We start from the raw sequence: 19,770 nt of genomic DNA, 5'->3' as shown, positions 1-19,770 counted from the left end.
GTCTCTACAGCACGGCAGCATTAAAAAGCCGGGTGGGATTTTGACGGGCGGCGGGAGCCGGCGCGTGTGAAACAGCACTAAGTATCAGCACATTTCCGCCTCATTAATGCCTATACAGTGGGTAGCTACTTTGAGCGGTTGTAGTGAGGGTGTGGAATGTTGCTCTTTCCCATCCTCCTGCTCTGAAATCCTCCGTTACCCTACTTCTGAAGTGGTGGAGGTCAGCTCAGCTCTGTTTTCAGCTGTACATCAAAACCATTTCAGACAATCTAAATGGGAATTCCGCCTTCAGACTATTGTATCTTACAGATAAAATTATTTGTTTTTGTTGCTAATATTATTTTGCTCTTTGATATTGGGTGGGTAGGATCATTTTTATATGAGCTCATACATGTGTTGGGGGATCTGGTCAGGATCCCGGCAGACGGAATATACTGTTTGGAATACCGACGCCGGGATGCTGACATGGATCGCAATGCTGGCACCGGAATCCCAAACACCAGGATCCCCAACATAAGTATGCCGGGTTAGGCACCACCAGGGAGGGATAGGCTGTGGTGGGTGGGGGAAAGTTCGGGTCAGGCTACAGGTAGGGAGGGTCAGGTGGGTTGGGGATTAGGATTATGGTACTTACCCAAAAGGTGTTGGGAACCTGCGCATCGGGATGCTGCTGTCGGTATTCTGACTGTCGGGATCCTGATACCATCCCGTGCTGGGGCCATATTCCCTCAGCGCTTTCTTTATTTCTTACTGTTTTGTGACTTAATTTATATTTGTGTGTTTTTTTTTCTTGGATGGAAGGGGTTAGTATGGCCATATGGGCACTGTATCCTTGATATATAGGGTGAAGGGGGGTAGTCCTGAGGTTCGCACCTCCTTGAACCTCTGACATCACCCTCCAGGGGAAACCAGAAAATTCTGGCCACTTGGTGAAGCTTTAGTGGATCCCAGGGAAAAGTGCCCCTCCTTAGCCTGTGGTGAAGGAGGGACTAGACCCTTGACCCCCAAGGAATTTTTATGCTCCATGGAACAAGGATAGAGAGGCCTTTACTCGTCTGCAATTTTTGTGTTGGATCACATTTTTTTTTTTTTGCACAAAGGTACAAGCACAGATCCCAACTATCAAAAAACAAACAAATAAATAAACAACAGAAGAATTGATGGTGTATTGAAGGCAAAGGGTGGCTACACCAAATATTGATTTCATTTAGATTTCTTTTCTGTTCATTCACTTCAGTGGTCGAAGTGGAAATTTTGAAGTGGGGGTATGCAAAAGTCAAGGATGTAATTATGTGCGTGCCAAAGGCGCGCGCGCGCTCCAGAAAAGGGGGCATGGCCACCCAAAAGGGGGGCGTGGTCACCCAATAGGGGGCGTGTCCCATGTAGTAGAACCCTTTATACCAGAGGTTCTCAAACTCGGTCCTCGGGGGCACACACAGTGCATGTTTTGCAGGTAACCCAGCAGGTGCACAGGTGTATTAATTACTCACTGACACATTTTAAAAGATCCACAGGTGGAACTAATTATTTCACTTGCGATTCTGTGAGGAGACCTGCAAAACATGCACTGTGTGTGCCCCCGAGGACCGAGTTTGAGAACCTCTGCTTTATACTATCTAGTACTGGTGCCCCTTTCACATTATAGCACACTGAATGAGCCGAAATTCACCTTGTAGCACACTGAATGAGCCGAAATTCACCTTGTAGCACACTGAATGAGCCGAAATTCACCTTGTAACACACTGAATGAGTCGAAATTCACCTTGTAGCACACTGAATGAGCCGGAATTCACCTTGTAACAAACTGAATGAGCCGAAATTCACCTTGTAGTACACTGAATGAGCCAAAATTCATCTTGTAGCACACTGAATGAGCCGAAATTCACCTTGTAACACACTGAATGAGTCGAAATTCACCTTGTAGCACACTGAATGAGCCGAAATTCACCTTGTAGCACACTGAATGAGCCAAAATTCACATTATAGCACACTGAATGAGCCAAAATTCACCTTGTAACACACTGAATGAGCCGAAATTCACCTTGTAGCACACTGAATGAGTTGAAATTCACCTTGTAGCACACTGAATGAGCCGAAATTCACCTTGTAGCACACTGAATGAGCCGAAATTCACCTTGTAGCACACTGAATGAGCCGAAATTCACCTTGCAGCACACTGAATGAGCTGAAATTGTGACAGCAGGGACAGCCAGAGTGACGACAGGGAGAGAGAGACAGTGATGACAGGGAGAGAGAGACAGTGACGACAGGGAGAGAGACAGTGACGACAGGGAGAGAGAGACAGCGACGACAGGGAGAGAGAGACAGTGACGACAGGGAGAGAGCGACAGTGACGACAGGGAGAGAGAGACAGTGACGACAGGGAGAGAGACAGGGAGAGTGACGACAGGGAGAGTGACGACAGAGGGAGAGAGTGACGACAGGGGGAGATACAGGGGGAGAGAGTGATGACAGCGAGAGAGTGACGACAGGGAAAGAGTGACGACAGGGAGAGAGTGACGATAGGGACAACAGGGAGAGTGACGAGAGTGACGACAGGGAGAGTGACGACAGGGGGGGAGAGAGTGACGACAGCGAGTGACGAGAGTGACGACAGGGAGAGTGACGACAGGGAGAGAGTGTGACGGGGAGAGAGAGTGTGACGGGGAGAGAGAGAGAGAGACGGGGAGAGAGAGAGAGACGGGGAGAGAGAGACGACAGTGACGACAGGGAGAGAGTGACGACAGGGAGAGAGTGACCCATGTAGTAGAACCCTTTATACCAGAGGTTCTCAAACTCGGTCCTCGGGGGCACACACAATGCATGTTTTGCAGGTAACCCAGCAGGTGCACAGGTGTATTAATTACTCACTGACACATTTTAAAAGATCCACAGGTGGAACTAATTATTTCACTTGCGATTCTGTGAGGAGACCTGCAAAACATGCACTGTGTGTGCCCCCGAGGACCGAGTTTGAGAACCTCTGCTTTATACTATCTAGTACTGGTGCCCCTTTCACATTATAGCACACTGAATGAGCCGAAATTCACCTTGTAGCACACTGAATGAGCCGAAATTCACCTTGTAGCACACTGAATGAGCCGAAATTCACCTTGTAACACACTGAATGAGTCGAAATTCACCTTGTAGCACACTGAATGAGCCGGAATTCACCTTGTAACACACTGAATGAGCCGAAATTCACCTTGTAGTACACTGAATGAGCCAAAATTCACCTTGTAGCACACTGAATGAGCCGAAATTCACCTTGTAACACACTGAATGAGTCGAAATTCACCTTGTAGCACACTGAATGAGCCGAAATTCACCTTGTAGCACACTGAATGAGCCGAAATTCACCTTGTAGCACACTGAATGAGCCGAAATTCACCTTGTAACACACTGAATGAGCCGAAATTCACCTTGTAGCACACTGAATGAGCCGAAATTTACCTTGTAGCACACTGAATGAGCCGAAATTCACATTATAGCACACTGAATGAGCCGAAATTCACCTTGTAACACACTGAATGAGCCGAAATTCACCTTGTAGCACACTGAATGAGTTGAAATTCACCTTGTAGCACACTGAATGAGCCGAAATTCACCTTGTAGCACACTGAATGAGCTGAAATTCACCTTGCAGCACACTGAATGAGCTGAAATTGTGACAGCAGGGACAGCCAGAGTGACGACAGGGAGAGAGAGACAGTGATGACAGGGAGAGAGAGACAGTGACGACAGGGAGAGAGACAGTGACGACAGGGAGAGAGAGACAGTGACGACAGGGAGAGAGAGACAGTGACGACAGGGAGAGAGCGACAGTGACGACAGGGAGAGAGAGACAGTGACGACAGGGAGAGAGACAGGGAGAGTGACGACAGGGGGAGAGAGTGACGACAGGGGGAGATACAGGGGGAGAGAGTGATGACAGCGAGAGAGTGACGACAGGGAAAGAGTGACGACAGGGAGAGAGTGACGATAGGGACAACAGGGAGAGTGACGAGAGTGACGACAGGGAGAGTGACGACAGGGGGGGAGAGAGTGACGACAGCGAGTGACGAGAGTGACGACAGGGAGAGTGACGACAGGGAGAGAGTGTGACGGGGAGAGAGAGTGTGACGGGGAGAGAGAGAGAGAGACGGGGAGAGAGAGAGAGACGGGGAGAGAGAGACGACAGTGACGACAGGGAGAGAGTGACGACAGGGAGAGAGTGACGACAGTGAGAGAGAGACGACAGTGAGAGAGAGACGACAGGGAGAGAGAGACGACAGTATCGACAGGGAGAGAGAGACGACAGGGAGAGAGACGACAGGGAGAGAGAGTGACGACAGTGACGACAGGGAGAGAGAGACGACAGTGATGACAGGGAGAGAGAGACGACAGTGACGACAGGGAGAGAGAGACGACAGTGACGACAGGGAGAGAGAGACGACAGTGACGATAGGGAGAGAGAGACGACAGTGACGACAGGGAGAGAGAGACGACAGTGACGACAGGGAGAGAGAGACGACAGGGATAGAGTGACGACAGCGATAGAGTAACGACAGCGATAGAGTGACGACAGAGAGAGTGACGACAGAGAGAGTGACGACAGGGAGAGACAGTGACGACAGGTAGAGACAGTGATGACAGGGAGAGAGGCAGGGGGAGAGAGAGTGACGACAGAGGGAGAGTGACGACAGGCAGAGTGACGAAAGTGACGACAGGGAGAGTGACGAGAGTGACGACAGGGAGAGTGACGACAGGGAGAGAGTGACGACGGAGAGAGTGACGACATTGACGACAGGGAGAGAGTGACGACAGTGACGACAGGGAGAGTGACGACAGAGACAGTGACGACAGAGAGAGACAGTGACGACAGAGAGAGAGACGGGGGAGAGAGTGACGACAGGGAGAGAGTGATGACAGTGTCGACAGGGAGAGAGTGACGACAGAGGGAGAGTAACGACAGGGCGAGTGACGACAGGGCGAGTGACGACAGGGAGAGTGACGACAGTGACGACAGGGAGAGTGACGACAGTGAGAGTGACGACTGTGACGACAGGGAGGGTGACGACAGTGACAGTGACGACAGGAACAGCAGGAGAGAGGTGACAGCAGGGGAACATTACCTTATTTGATGCTGGCAGCAGTGACTTGGCGCCGGGCGGCTGGTGAGCGGGGCCGGCGGCCGGCTGGTGAGCGGGGCCGGCGGCCGGCTGGTGAGCGGGAGCAGCGGGCGGATGGTGAGCGGCGCGCGCGGGCGGCTGGCAGCGGTGAGCGGCTGTGAGCTAATACAGCGCTCTACATAGCCGCCGGCCGCCGCGCAGGGACGGGGAGCACCATGTGCAGCAGGATGGCCACTTCCCTCACACAGTATATATATATATATATATATATACTAGACCAGAGGTTCAGGGCCGCATCAAGGCTCCAGGGGCCCCGGGGTACTTTAGACAAGGGGGGCCCCTGAGGGCTAAATATAGTGTATATACTGTAGGAAGGGGAGGTTCCTTACAAATATATATATATATATCTAAGATTGATAAAAGTGTGCTGTTGGAGGCAGAAACAAAGGATAGCACATTTTATTAAATAGAAAATTAGCATACATTCACACAACACACACATAGCATACATAAACACTCACAAACAGCATACATACATACATACCACACAGCATACACACACACACACACACACACACACACACACACACACACACTACACACCAACAACATAGACACACACACACACTACACACCACCAACATATATACACACACACACACACACACACACACACACACACACACACACACACACACACACACACCACTAACCAACTGAACAGAGGAGTAGAGGAGGAGATTCTGCCGCAGTCCATGTGAGTTAAACACAGCAGCTGCTGCTGCACATGCTCAGCAGCTCCCTCCACTGTGTGAGAGAGGCTAGAGAGCTCAGCTGATCAGAGACAGAGCTCAGTGAGGAGCAGCGTACACTTCATTCACGGCAGTTCGTTAGTGCCTTTGGGTGGCCTCACCGGGTGCAGAGACGGAGACAAGGCTGTCTCCGTCTCTGAAACACAAAATTTGTCTGCAGAGGGGAAAGTTTACACCACTGCCACCAATGAATGAACTTCCTAAAATAAAATAAAAAACTACCAGTGCTTGATGGCAGGCACGGGGGGGCCCTTAAATATGGGGGGCCCAGGGTAATGTGTCCCCTAGGCTCCCCCCTTAATCCGGCTCTGCAGAGGTTCTCAAACTCGGTCCTCGGGGGCACACACAGTGCATGTTTTGCAGGTAACCCAGCAGGTGCACAGGTGTATTAATTACTCACTGACACATTTTAAAAGGTCCACAGGTGGAGCTAATTATTTCACTTGTGATTCTGTGAGGAGACCTGCAAAACATGCACTGCGTGTGCCCCCGAGGACCGAGTTTGAGAACCTCTGTACTAGACTTACACTTGCTGACTATTTATTAAACAACCACTAGATGTCACTTTGAGCTCAGGGTCTTTTCCCAAAGACATATTTAACAAATACAGTGTTTAACAAATGTCTTTAGTTTAGTGTGTACAGGCGAAACTCAGAAAATTAGAATATCGTGCAAAACTTCATTTATTTCAGTAATACAACTTAAAAGGTGAAAGTAATATATTAGAGTGCAGGCTACAATATATCACATGGCCTGTACAGTATGCTGAGACAGCAAGACACTGCAGGAAGGGTAATTATTGAAATAGGTCACGCCCACAGACCTATAGTCTGATTAGGAAGAAAGATGGAGGTGGCTCTGCATCATAATGCCACCATGATCTGCTGTCTGATTTTAACTTATTACCTTCCCCTAAAGGAAAAGTCTAGCTCCTCCCATGGTTGGGATACCCAGTGTCAGACACCCCATGGTTGGGATACCCAGTGTCAGACACCCCATGGTTGGGATACCCAGTGTCAGACACCCATGGTTGGGATACCCAGTGTCAGACACCCCATGGTTGGGATACCCAGTGTCAGACACCCCATGGTTGGGATACCACCCCTGCACTAGTAATCCCTGCCAATAGTAAGTTGCTGTTTTGGAATGATATGGTCTCTCCCCTGCCTACACATTCCATTAACTACTTTTTTAAGATGATTTTGTTTAGTTTTTCATTACCACGCACTGGGGTCCTCTTCTTATTGGTGGTTGCAGTTCCTTCTTGTCAGCCACTACCCCTCTCACCTGTCACTCAGACATGTGGGATGGATCTGATTTGTGATGTAATGATGTGCAGGCATGGGTACCCAGAGTTAGTGACACTATTCGCTTTATTTTAGCCCATAATCGCGCCCCCCCCCCATTGGTTGAAGTACCCCTGCCCAGCTTTGGAGAAGGCATGTACTGCATGGTGACAGCAGCTCAGGCACCAGTAAGAGCTGAGCAAATACCCATTACTACATCTATCCATGGCTCAGGGCTGCTTGAAAAAAAAAGTAAATATGGCTAATCGCCATCCTCTTATAGACTAATATACATTATAGGCCACAATAAAAGCAGACTGTGTTGGATGGTCTGCATGACACCTACAGTTTAATGTCCCTTTGAATATCAGAGACAGTTGTCATTTGATCCTAAGGCCGTACAGTTGCATCAGGAACCTATATATGAACATCTCTGTAGTAGAATAACCAACTATATAAAGCAAAATAAAAAAAAGCAACAAAAAGACGTATTAGAGCTTACGTTCTACAGGGACCGAGATGGTTGCAAAACATTCCACAAATTCAAAGGATCTCATTTCTGTGCTGTAGAAATTGATCAGTGTGCTATATGACACCTTAGCTTCAACGACAGCTGGGAAATGCTGACAAATGAGCAGCCTGATGATTACTCAGGGGACACCATGTCAAACAATACCAGTGAAGGGCTGAGATTTACAAAAATACATTTCACAATCCTTCCCCAGACAAATACTGCGGCAGCCAGGTATTCAATGAGCAAAATGGTATTAAGTGACCGAGCAATGGTGTTTAGTAAGAAATATGTTTTAGCATCTGGTGGGAATATCCCATTGCCTATACAGTATGGTATGGACACGTGTCAATCGTGCTTTACTACACATCCATGTGATATTAACACCGTGGGTGGTCTTGGTGCGGATTATCACTAGACACACTGTCCAAAGACTATGGGGTCTACTTAACAAGAATCTTCAGCAGCAAAATCTTCTATATACTCTTATAACTTTGATGTGGCAGCTGAACGGTGCTCAGATCCCCAGCAGTGATGCCAAGAGAAGGGGGGGGGGGGGGGGTACAAATGACCCAGGCCCAGGTCTCATGGAGAAGCCCAGTGGGGGCCCCCGGCTCTCCTCCCCTTAAACTGGTAGCAGCAGCTCTTCTCCTCATCCCAACACACGCTACTGTGTGCTGGGCTGCAGTGTGGCGTTTAAAATACAATTTTTTCAGTATTTTTTTCTAAGGGTGCATGACCACACCTCCTGTGATTAGGCCACCCCCCAAAAAAAGTACCTGGGTCCAGCCAGGCTCTCTACTGCCCAAATCCCCCGTGGTACTGACTGGCATGGCTAAGGCTGAACTTAATGCTTCTCCAGGCCAGTTTGCAGGAAAATGGGCATGCGTGACCTGGCATAGATAGAATGCAGTTCTCATATCAACCACTGTCCTCTCCTCACTCTGCCAGCAGTCCCCTGTTGAAGGCTATTTACTATTATTTGCTAATCACACTGCTCAAAGGAACAAATTTGCACACAATCTCTAACAACCAATCATTAATTAGCTTTTATCTATCGATAGTAAATTAGATAATAAAAGTGATTGTTTGTTTGGTTGTTATGGTCTGATTGAAATTTGCACCTTTGAGCAACAATGGCAAGTAACCCTCGCTGATTAATGAAGACTGGCGACTGTACGTTATTTTTATCGCGCATATATATCTTTGTTCGCCTGGCACTCACGCCTCTTAGGACCTCTTCTCAACTAACCCAGGGTTTTTTGTTTTTTTTAAATGGTTTTATTAATATATTCCACAGAAAAGATACTTTACAGATATTTAATAGTTCAAGGGGAAATTAACAAAATAATTGTATATAATTAATAACTTTGAATTATTAATAAAGATTAATATAAGCTCCCTCTTAGTTGAGAGGATGGGGATGTAAAGGAGGGTGGAAGGACAAACAAAGAAGTCAACAAGGAAAATGGGAAGTGGAGGGTGGAATAAAAAAAAAAGGGGGGGGATTCGGGGAACCAATTTCAGGGGTGTCATAAGTGTTGTTACTGCAGTCACTAAGGGACCTATTTTTGAAACTTTTTTTTATATAAAATAACAAAAACACAGCAGTTTCTGCATAATTTAATAAGTTGTTGCTATGTACTAATAGGCTCATGCAGGAGATTTTTACAGAAATCTCCCACAATAGGCTAATTAGCGACTCAGACCGCAGCCTCAATTATTATGGGTACTACGATCTAACCCCTATGTACCAAACTCCAAAAAGCTTTGTTTTTTTCGAGTTTGGCCCCTTAAGTTTACACCATCTGCACCTGGCGTAAACCACTATATACTTATGAAGGTATTCTTGCAGTAGAGAGATTTTCCGATCCCTCTCAAGCAGCCTCCAACCGGCTACCGTATCCGACACTGTGCACGTGCGCAGTGTCAGATTCCCCGGAGGAGAGACTCCTCTGTTACACCCAGATGTAACTCGCAGGGTTATCGCTACCACGTCCACTATCCCTGTGAGTTAAGTTTAGTACATAGCTGGGATATTTTCATTCAAAGTATAAATATCCGTTGTGATACAGATTGTTAATTATTGCACTGGTGCCATGATTATTAATACATGAATCCCTAACTCATCAATCGTAGCAAGAGATTATACATATTGGTGGTCATTCCGAGTTGTTCGCTCGCTGCTATTTTTAGCAGAATTGCTAATAGGCTAAAATCCGGCAGTTCTGCGCATGCACCGCAGGACGCACGCGCTAAGCAATTTCACACAAAACTATGCTATTTTACTCACGGGCGAACAAAGCTTTTCAGTCGCTCTGTTGATCGGAGAATGATTGACAGGAAGTGGGTGTTTCTGGTTGGTAACTGAGCGTTTTCCGGGAGGGTGGTAAAAAACGCAGGCGTGCCAGCAGAAAACGCAGGAGTGGCTGGAGAAACGTCGGAGTGGCTGGCCGGACGCTGGGCGTGTTTGTGACGTCAAACAAGGAACTAAACGGACTGAGGTGATCACAATCTAGGAGTAGGTCTGGAGCTACTCAGAAACTGCAAGGAAATACTTAATAGCTAAACTGCTAATCTTTCGTTAGCAATTCTGCTATGCTAAGATACACTCCCAGAGGGCAGCGGCTTTGCGTTTGCATTGCTGCTAAAAGTAGCTAGCGAGCGAACAACTCGGAATGACCACCATTATCTGATTACAAATACTACAAATCTATTTTAGAAATCCACATGTGTGAAAATGTTTATGAACCAAGTTACAACATAACAATTCTCTAGGTATATCCCATTTCATTTTAATGTGTATAACAATATGTAAAGTGAATTACTTTTCCCATACTCTGCATATATCCACTTTTGCATCTATTTGATAGTGTATATTGTTTCTAAAAACATATTTCTGTGCCCTGTGTCAGCAGTAAATGAGATAAGATACAAATGACTGTATTGTATTTGCCAACAATTTTGTTAGGCTGCGACTATTTGTCACATTTTCACTCCTCACATTATAATCTCTGACAGACAATATTAAATGCCTACCATTTTGGCGTATGTTATAAATTACTTTCTTTCCTTGCTCATCCGTCGCCATCCTAAATGTAATAGCACATTCATTTTCACCTTGTATGGTACAGAAAATAGATTTATCCTCTGAGAAATCTGAAGGGAAGAGAAGGAAAAGAGACAGGACAAATAAAATGCATGACATCAAAATAGCAGCCCTGATGGATTGTCATGTCAGCAGGAGCTCACCAATGCCTGAGATAGGAGTACTCGGACAAAATTGCCAGAGAAAGTTCAATATTTCTTTGTATTTTACTTTGGTTAGAGGGAGATACCTATGTCTGTCTTAGATTATACTTGTCTAAGTACATCCTGGAGATGTCAGTCACCATTGACCATCTAATACACTCGTCTACAGGAAAATGGCTGCACATTTCTGCAGGTCTTTACAATGCGACTTGTAAAGAGCTAGAGGCACATAATGGTCTCATTTTTGTTAAAAGGACACAGTGTGTTCTCCATTACTTCCAGTTATCTGAAGACACTGCAGTAGGAACGAACATTTTGATATGAAAGGATAGCGATACCCCGAGGTGGCCTCTCACTATGTGAAGCTTGGAATACATCGCCACAACAGTTGGAATCAGTTAAGTAAAGAAAAAAAGGAATGTTGGCTCCGTGTAATTTGACTCGCTTCTAGAAAAAAGTTATTTATGTTTAAGATCTCTCTGAGTAATGTACTTCTCCCTGTTTGGTGGCAGATTGAGGGAATCTTTAATGTGACCGGAGGTAGAGCCTCACCTATGAGCTTCAGTAACACCTGAATCATAGATTAACAAATATATTGTTTAAAGCAAATTAATAAAAGTATGCAATGATACAAATATTTATTATCAAGATTTCAAATATAGATTTAAAATTTTGGATTTCAATATAATCCTCTAGAATATTTTTTACAATGCACCTCATCATATGTTACCAACTTTTTTAGTTATGTATACTGTATGTTGGTGCCTCATACTTTAATTAGGCATTTTCAGAGCATGCGCAGCTGCAGTAGCTCCCCCTGGATATTCTGTGCACTGCAGAGAGGTCTGTTGGTCCGAACTCAGTTCCATCTTCCAAAAAAAGAAAATGTGGGCCATCAGGGGGATTTCTAGGTAATCAGAACCCCCCCCTGTATGCGCTACTGCTGCACTAACATACAATTTCACACTAGTTGTGTTGAGATGATTACACTGTGAAAAGTATATACAATTTTAATGAGCTGCTGCAAAGCTTTGCTGAACATCAGGTCCAGATTAAGGCCCACTTGGGCATGGGGCTAAAAATGTTCAAGGGCCTATACTGAGCAGAGGAGGAGCTGTGACCAGCAATGTGTGGGTGTGGCCAGTGCTGTATGAGTGTGGCCAATGCCATGTAGGTGTGGCCAGTGCTGTATGGGTGTGGCCAATACCATAATTGCAAGTACACCACCTACACTATTAGCCCTAATGTTTCCTTAAATACCTAAAAAATGCATCATTTTGTAAAAAAAAAACTAGAAATACTATTATAATACTTATGATTTATGGCTGACTGTGTAGCCGGTTAGGCACCTGGCCATCACCAGCCTACCTATCTTTATGTGGCATCCTGGAGCTGTAGCACCATCTGTCCCATTGTTAATATGGCCCTGCTGAATTTGCTATAAAATGTATTAATAATATAGAAAGATTATTTATGATCATGTTCACTCGTGAGGCTCATGATATAATTCCATTTTTATACCAAGAGAGAATAACCAATTTGATGTGCAGATGAGCCTACAGGTAGTTCTACTCAGTGTAGCTTTCCTAAAACTGAAAACTGGAGATGTTTGCCATAACAACCTATCAGATTCTACCTATTATTTATTTAGTACATTCTTGAAAATGACAGCTAGAATCTAATTGGTTGGTTTGGATAACATCTCCACTGTTTTTTTGTAGAAGTTTTCCTAAAACTACCAACTTCCCGGAAGTTGTATCACATGCTGACAACTGCACATTACGTGAATCATGTGCTTCTAATAGGTGGCAGTTAAAAAGCTACAAACCTTCATCTTTGCTGAGTGTGGAATCCAGAAGGTAACATGTCTCTACACATGCCCCATAGTCCTGCTTTTCTGAAAACAGATGACATTCAACACAGGGTCTGCAAAGAGGAACCAACAGTTAATCTATCTCTGACTGTCAACGAGAGAAATAAAGAAATAGACCAATTGTGATTTCAAAGTGTTAAGACTTCTGCTGTGCACATTCCAGATACATATAATATTCACTGTCCTGAAAACAACTTTATAAAATCCCCCTTGTCTAACATTTCTTTTCTTTTTTGCCCTTCTATTCAGACAGTCCTGTAGGCTACATTAGTCAGATGCTTCGGCATGATAAATTGCGCTTTAGTCATCCCACCTGAATCTCATGCATAATCATTTTTTAGAACTCAGATGTCATGTCCTGACTCCTGACCTTGCTGGTGTCACTGCCTGAAGGCTCAGTATTCATCAAAACTATATTCAAAGCAACACATTAATAAAAAAAGATCTGATATATTAGCCTATAGTGGAAAAAATCGTGTTTTCATTAATCACACCTTTTTTACTGGTTTTCTTCTGACTAGCCTATTATGTCTATACTAGTTACCAGCTCGTCAAAATGACAGAACAACATAACATTAATGTCAATGTCAACAGCTGTGCTTGCACAAATGGTGCAACACTTGAATTGTTCCATCATGCACCATCTAGTGGTCACTGACGTACAAAACACTTGAATCCCCCACAGGGTTAGCCTTTTATTATATATTGGTTATACATGAGGACTTATAATCACATCATACAGTACAATAGATCTTGCGTCTACCTTATTGCGGTGCCTAGATGTCCTACTGTTCTTTTTGCATAAAAAACAGTTCTTAAAATAGTATCAATATTTAAATACCTGACATTGTTTATCATTTATAATTAAAACATGTTGTACCTGTTATAGTTTGTTAAAATGTCACAGGACTTGGTGCAGAATTGATGCAGAATAGCAGGGCTGTTTCTAGAGTCAGGCAAGCCATGCAATTGCACGAGGCTCCTGCGGGCACGACCACAGTCTTTTTCAGACAGTATTCCATGCAGTCTGACTGTCCGCATGGCATACTGTTGAAAATGTCTCGCTCAAAATGGCCACCGCCTCAGAGGAGACACTTTTGAATGATGCTAGAGGAGAAGGTGGGCATTTTGGGAGGGACATTTACTAGACGGAGAAGGCGGGTGGAAACAGTGATATCATTTATTACGTCAGGGGCATATTTGTATGGGGCATAATTTGGTGCAAGGGGCACTACACTGTGGGGCATAATATGGTGCAAGGGGCACTACTGTGTGAGGCATAATATGGTGCAAGAAGCATTTCTATGTGGGGCATAATATGGTACAAGAGTCATTACTATGTGAGGTGTAAAATGGAGCAAGGAGCATAACTGTATGGGGCATAATATGCTGCAAGGGGCATTACTTTGTGTGGCATAACATGGTATAAGGGGCACTATAATGTCAGCGTAAGGTAGTCTTTTCCTGCACAGCCACACCCCTGCAGTGAGGTCATGCCTTTTTTTATTTTTACAATGTCCGGGGGGGATTTTCTAGAATCGGCCCCACAGGGTAGGATCAACTTATTATTTGTCAGAAGTCTATTAACCCGCCAGTTTGTTTGTGGACTGTACAAGGAAACCCTGGGAGAACATACAAACTCTGCAAACCTAGGGCATTTTGTAGAATCAACCCCAAGTTGTGCGACAGCATTGCTAACCATTGTGGCTCTGTGCTGGTTGAGCACTATAGCTATTTCTAGCATAGGATTTTTAAGAGATGGGGAGCCTGTGTGCAGGGCACCCACCCACTGTGCAGTAAATCCTATCAAACATGTTGCTAATGTTGCCATCTTTCTGTTGATGACTTTTAAAAGTTGGAGCATGTGCAGAAGATAGCAAAGACTTTGGCATGGGTGTAGTACGGTCTGCCGGCGGTCGGGCTCCCGGCGACCAGCATACCGGCGCCGGGAGCCCGACCGCCAGCTTACCGACAGTGTGGCGAGCGCAAATGAGCCCCTTGTGGGCTCGCTGTGCTCGCCACGCTGCGGGCACGGTGGCGCGGTACGCACGCCACACTATTTTATTCTCCCTCCAGGGGGGTCGTGGACACCCACGAGGGAGAATAAGTGTCGGTATGCCGGCTGTCGGGATTCCGGCGCCGGTATACTGTGCGCCGAAATCCCGACAGCCGGCATACTGAAGACCACCCTTTGGCATTGTGCTAATATTTGCAATCTCTTGTGCTTAATCTAATCTAATCTATCTATCTTTTCCCTTTAAATGGTAGTTCTTGAAAAAGCATGTTGGTTCCCAGATGAAACCGCATATTATATACCTTTTCCTCTAAAATCCTGGATCTGACTCGAGTGTTCAAACATGGTTCCAACCCATATAGCAGCTGGGCCAGACCACGTTCACAGGCTGGCATATTGGCATATCAGACTGTACCCGTGTGCAAGAAAAATAGAAATGCTTGGGAATCTGAAGACTTCTAGCAGTCAGGCGTTAGGACTAGGGATGGCCATAGACCATCAATGATTACAAATCATCAACGGTTGACGCACAATGCCAAATAGTTTTGCCATCGATGGAAAAGAACCAATGGTTTTCCACTATTGATGGTAGAGACACCACTATGGTTTCCCCCCAACCCCCGATTAATCCTCCGCTCCCCGATGGACCTGAAAACACCCTGCCCCCGGGCCCTGATTGGCCGGCGGCTTGCTAATCCATTACACAGGGATGACCATCCGTGGTTGAAACTATCAATGGTATACCTGTGAATGGTTTTATACCATTGAGGTTAACCACCTATGGTGCCATCGATGGCAACCGTTGATGATTAACCCATTGATGGTCATCGGTAGTTAGGAGGCCCCTGAGCAGACGGCCAGATTCATCAGCTGAGCCTCAGGCACAAATGTCAATCACCAGGGCGAGGTCTCCTCCATCAAAGTGGCCCTCCCACTGGTTTCCAGAGGAGAGTCTTCATGAGGAGAGATCCTGTCCTATCCTGGCTTGTTTGTCTGAAGCAAGTCAGACAGTAAATAAAAAGCTGTAAAGGCAGCAAACTGAAAAATATAAAGCCTGGGTTTTTTATGTTTTGGTTTTTAATTTTCCCCTCTGCTAGTCCCACTGTACCCCTGTACTCCATTAGATGGGAATTTGAATTTGATGGTGTCACATCATTGGGGGTTTGTTAATTTGGATCAGGGTCCCTAGGGCTAGCTACAAGCTCAGGAGAGTGTACAAAGCTAGATGGCCTGGTTCTGCTTCTCATCATGCAGATCAGACCAGTGTTATTGGTAAAGACTAAAGTCAAATGGAAATAGGACAGATGTAGGTATCAGGATAGCAACTGTGTGTAGGGAAAATGTGGAACAGGCTACAGAAACACTCGGGTCAGGTGCTGGGAGCACGACTGAGTCAGACTGTAAGTATGCTGATCTTAGATGCTGTAGCACAAATGGTAGCAGGCTGCAGGTGTTTTGGGAATTCTGGAGACTGGTAACTGTAACTACCGTACTGCACAATACTGTTTAGTAATGCTAGAGACTGCTAACTAGAACAGATCCAGAATACTATTTGCAATTCTGGAGATTGGTAACTGGAACAAGTGCAGAATGATGTTAGCAATACTGGAGACTGGTACCTGGAACAGGCGCAGAAAACTGTTAGCAACACTACAGACTGATGGCTGGAACTGATACAGAAAGCAAACAGAACCAGCAGCCAGGTTACTGATCTCTAGGGATCTGTTATGGCAAAAGACATGTGGCAGGTCTACTTTTAAATAGGGCTCTCTTGGCACTGATAGGCTGGGCAGAGCATGTGACAAATATTACAGGAACCAGTCATGTGATTGCAGCCTAGATAGTGGCACAATAGAGTGAATCGCCGGGGGCGAAACACCAACCACACATGCAAATGGAAAACCACAGCCTTTAGGGATGCCACATGTTGCCAGGAGGGACATGGATGGCTGTGAGGTGGCACCACCGGACTCAGTAAGTGGGACTTGGACCCTAGTGTGTGACAGATAGTGAGTAAATTGACTAGAGGGAAAGGGAAGCCTGTGTAAAAATTGGCAAAGTGGGGCAGCACATGAGATGAGGCAACATAGGAAAGATCAGTCTTGCTGCAGCATTTAGGACATTTTGTAATGAGTGTATAGATGGGTGAGGGTAGACTGGATAGGAGCGTACTGCAGTAGTCAGGGTAGGGCATATTAAGAGAATGAATAAAGGTTTTGGAAATATTCTAAGCAAAAAGGGATGTATTCTAGAAAAGTTTTGAAGAAGGTGGTAACTTGTCAGAGAGAGGGACTGGATATGTGGTGTAAAGCTCAGGGTGCAATTGAGGACAACACCAAGGTACTAGGTATGTGGGACTGGGAAGAGTGTGATGTTGTCGACACTGCAGAGGATTTGAAAAAAAGTAATGACTGAAAGAATGGTAGATGCAGAGTTAAGCTTTAAGTAGTAATCCTAAGTGGCGATACAGAGAGGTTTATGTATAAGGGAGTATAATGTGAGATATTAGAGGAGAGGTAGATTTGGTTGTTGTCTGCATTAAAATGGCAATAGAGGAGGCCAAAGGAAGCTCACCCAGAGAAAAACTTTAATAGTGTGAAAAGTAGATGTCCTAAAACATAGCCTTGAATGCTCTCAACAGAAGAGAGTGACTGGAGGGGAAGATGTGCCAGAAGTAGAAATACAAAGATGCATTTAGAAAGGTAGGTGATAAATGAAAATAAAACAGTGCAATACAATCCAAGAGCATTGAAGGTGTGCAGAAAAAGCATGGGCTCCATGAGATTTGCAGGCCTCGGTGTTAAGCCTTCTAACGGCTGCAGGGCAGTGAAAGAGTATAGACATACCATGTTGGTGACGTGGTTGCACCTCTTTGACAGGCCCAGCCGACAAGCAGGCAAGGGTTCCCCCAGTACTTTGTACCCTCCCTCTATGATACACTTTTTTTTTTTTTTTTTAGAGCAATAGGGGGGGGGGGGGGCGCATTTTGAAATCTCGCACTGGGAGCCAAATTGTCTAGAAACGGCCCTGCCTCTATCCCACTCTTAGCTCCCTCTCTCCAGTATCAGATTGAGCAAAGAGGTCAAGGAGGATTGGTAGACAGAAGTGACCCTTTGGTTTAGCAGAGAATATATTATTGTGCACTTTAGTTACTGTATACATTGTACACAATCTGCTCAATTAGTTTGAAAGTAAAGGGTAGGGGAGAGGGGACAAGAGACTCTCGAAATTAGGAAATATCAATGCATCTTTGAAGAAGTAAGAGAATGTAACAGAGGAGAGACAGGTGGGTCAGATAGGTACACTCGAAAATAACCATGCATGTGACATCTAACAGTATATATGTTTTCCAAGCAGAGCACACAGTGGGGGTAATTCTGAGTTGATCGCAGCAGGATTTTTGTTAGCAGTTGGGCAAAACCATGTGCACTGCAGGGGAGGCAGATATAACATGTGCAGAGAGAGTTAGATTTGGGTGTGGTGTGTTCAATCTGCAATCTAAATTGCAGTGTAACAATAAAGCAGCCAGTATTTACCCTGCACAGAAACAAAATAACCCACCCAAATCTAACTCTCTCTGCACATGTTATATCTGCCTCCCCTGCAGTGCACATGGGCCCTCATTCCGAGTTGTTCGCTCGTTGACGATTTTCTCTATATTGCGATTAGTCGCTTACTGCGCATGCGCAATGTTCGCAGAGCGCATGCGCTTAGTTATTTTACTCAACAGTTAGGTATTTTACTCACGGCATTACGAGGATTTTTCTTCGTTCTGGTGATCGGAGTGTGATTGACAGGAAGTGGGTGTTTCTGGGCGGAAACTGGCCGTTTTATGGGTGTGTGTGAAAAAACGCAGCCGCTTCTGGGAAAAACGCAGGAGTGGCTGGAGAAACGGGGGAGTGTCTGGGCGAACGCTGGGAGTGTTTGTGACGTCAAACCAGGAACGAAACTGACTGAACTGATCGCAGTGGCAGAGTAAGTGTCGAGCTACTCAGAAACTGCTAAGAAATTTCTATTCGCAATTTTGCGAATCTTTCGTTCGCAATTCTGCTAAGCTAAGATACACTCCCAGTAGGTGGCGGCTTAGCGTGTGCAATGCTGCTAAAAGCAGCTAGCGAGCGAACAACTCGGAATGAGGGCCATGGTTTTTACCAACTGCTATCAAAGTTCCTGCTGCGATCAACTCAGAATTACCCCCAGTGTGCAGAGGCACCGGAGACACTACAATAACTCCCAGTCTGTTTACAGAAGACCCAGTGCTAAAGCACTATTGTGTCAGATGACTGACTTCAGTATTTCAGGATTACTATGCTGTTTACGAATATTAATGCAAGAATCGAAAAGTATGAGGTATAGAAATATAGGTTGTCATTCCAATACTAAGGTTAAATATTTACAGGTTGAGTCTCCCTTATCCAAAATGCTTGGGACCAGAGGTACTTTGGATATGGGATTTTTCCGTATTTTGGAATAATTGCATACCATAATGAGATATCATGGTGATGGGACCTAAATCTAAGTACAGAATACATTTATGTTACATATACACCTTATACACACAGCCTGAAGGTAATTTTAGCCAATATTTTTTATAACTTTGTGTATTACACAAAGTGTGTGTACATTCACACAATTCATTTATGTTTAATATACACCTTATACACACAGCCTGAAGGTAATTTAATACAATATTTGTAATAACTTTGTGTATTAAACAAAGTTTGTGTACATTGAGCCATCAAAAAACAAAGGTTTCACTATCTCACTTTCACTTAAAAAAGTCCGTATTTCGGAATATTCCGTATTTCGGAATATTTGGATATGGGATACTCAACCTGTATTGTCTTTTATTGGTATTATATCAATATGCTACAATGCTATTTAATCAGGGAAATTGAGGATAGCTTTATG

At 45.0% G+C, this 19,770-nt stretch overlaps 1 protein-coding gene across 4 annotated transcripts in view; it reads right to left on the bottom strand.

The window, feature by feature from the left end:
• The window catches only part of ITGB6 (integrin subunit beta 6), a 195,406-nt gene that overhangs the window by 6,932 nt on the left and 168,704 nt on the right, over nt 1–19,770 (bottom strand). For all 4 annotated transcript variants that reach the window (XM_063933652.1, XM_063933654.1, XM_063933655.1 and 1 more), the window contains 2 exons: nt 12,801–12,898; nt 10,760–10,879 (listed from right to left, as the gene is read on the bottom strand). In XM_063933652.1, coding sequence (XP_063789722.1) covers nt 10,760–10,879; nt 12,801–12,898 — 218 coding nt within the window. The remainder of the gene's footprint in view (nt 1–10,759; nt 10,880–12,800; nt 12,899–19,770) is intronic.

This window comes from Pseudophryne corroboree, chromosome 7 (genome assembly GCF_028390025.1).
Source record: "Pseudophryne corroboree isolate aPseCor3 chromosome 7, aPseCor3.hap2, whole genome shotgun sequence".
NCBI lineage: Eukaryota > Metazoa > Chordata > Amphibia > Anura > Myobatrachidae > Pseudophryne > Pseudophryne corroboree.
Note: the sequence above shows the minus strand (reverse complement) of the source record. Positions and strands in the feature narration are given on the sequence as shown.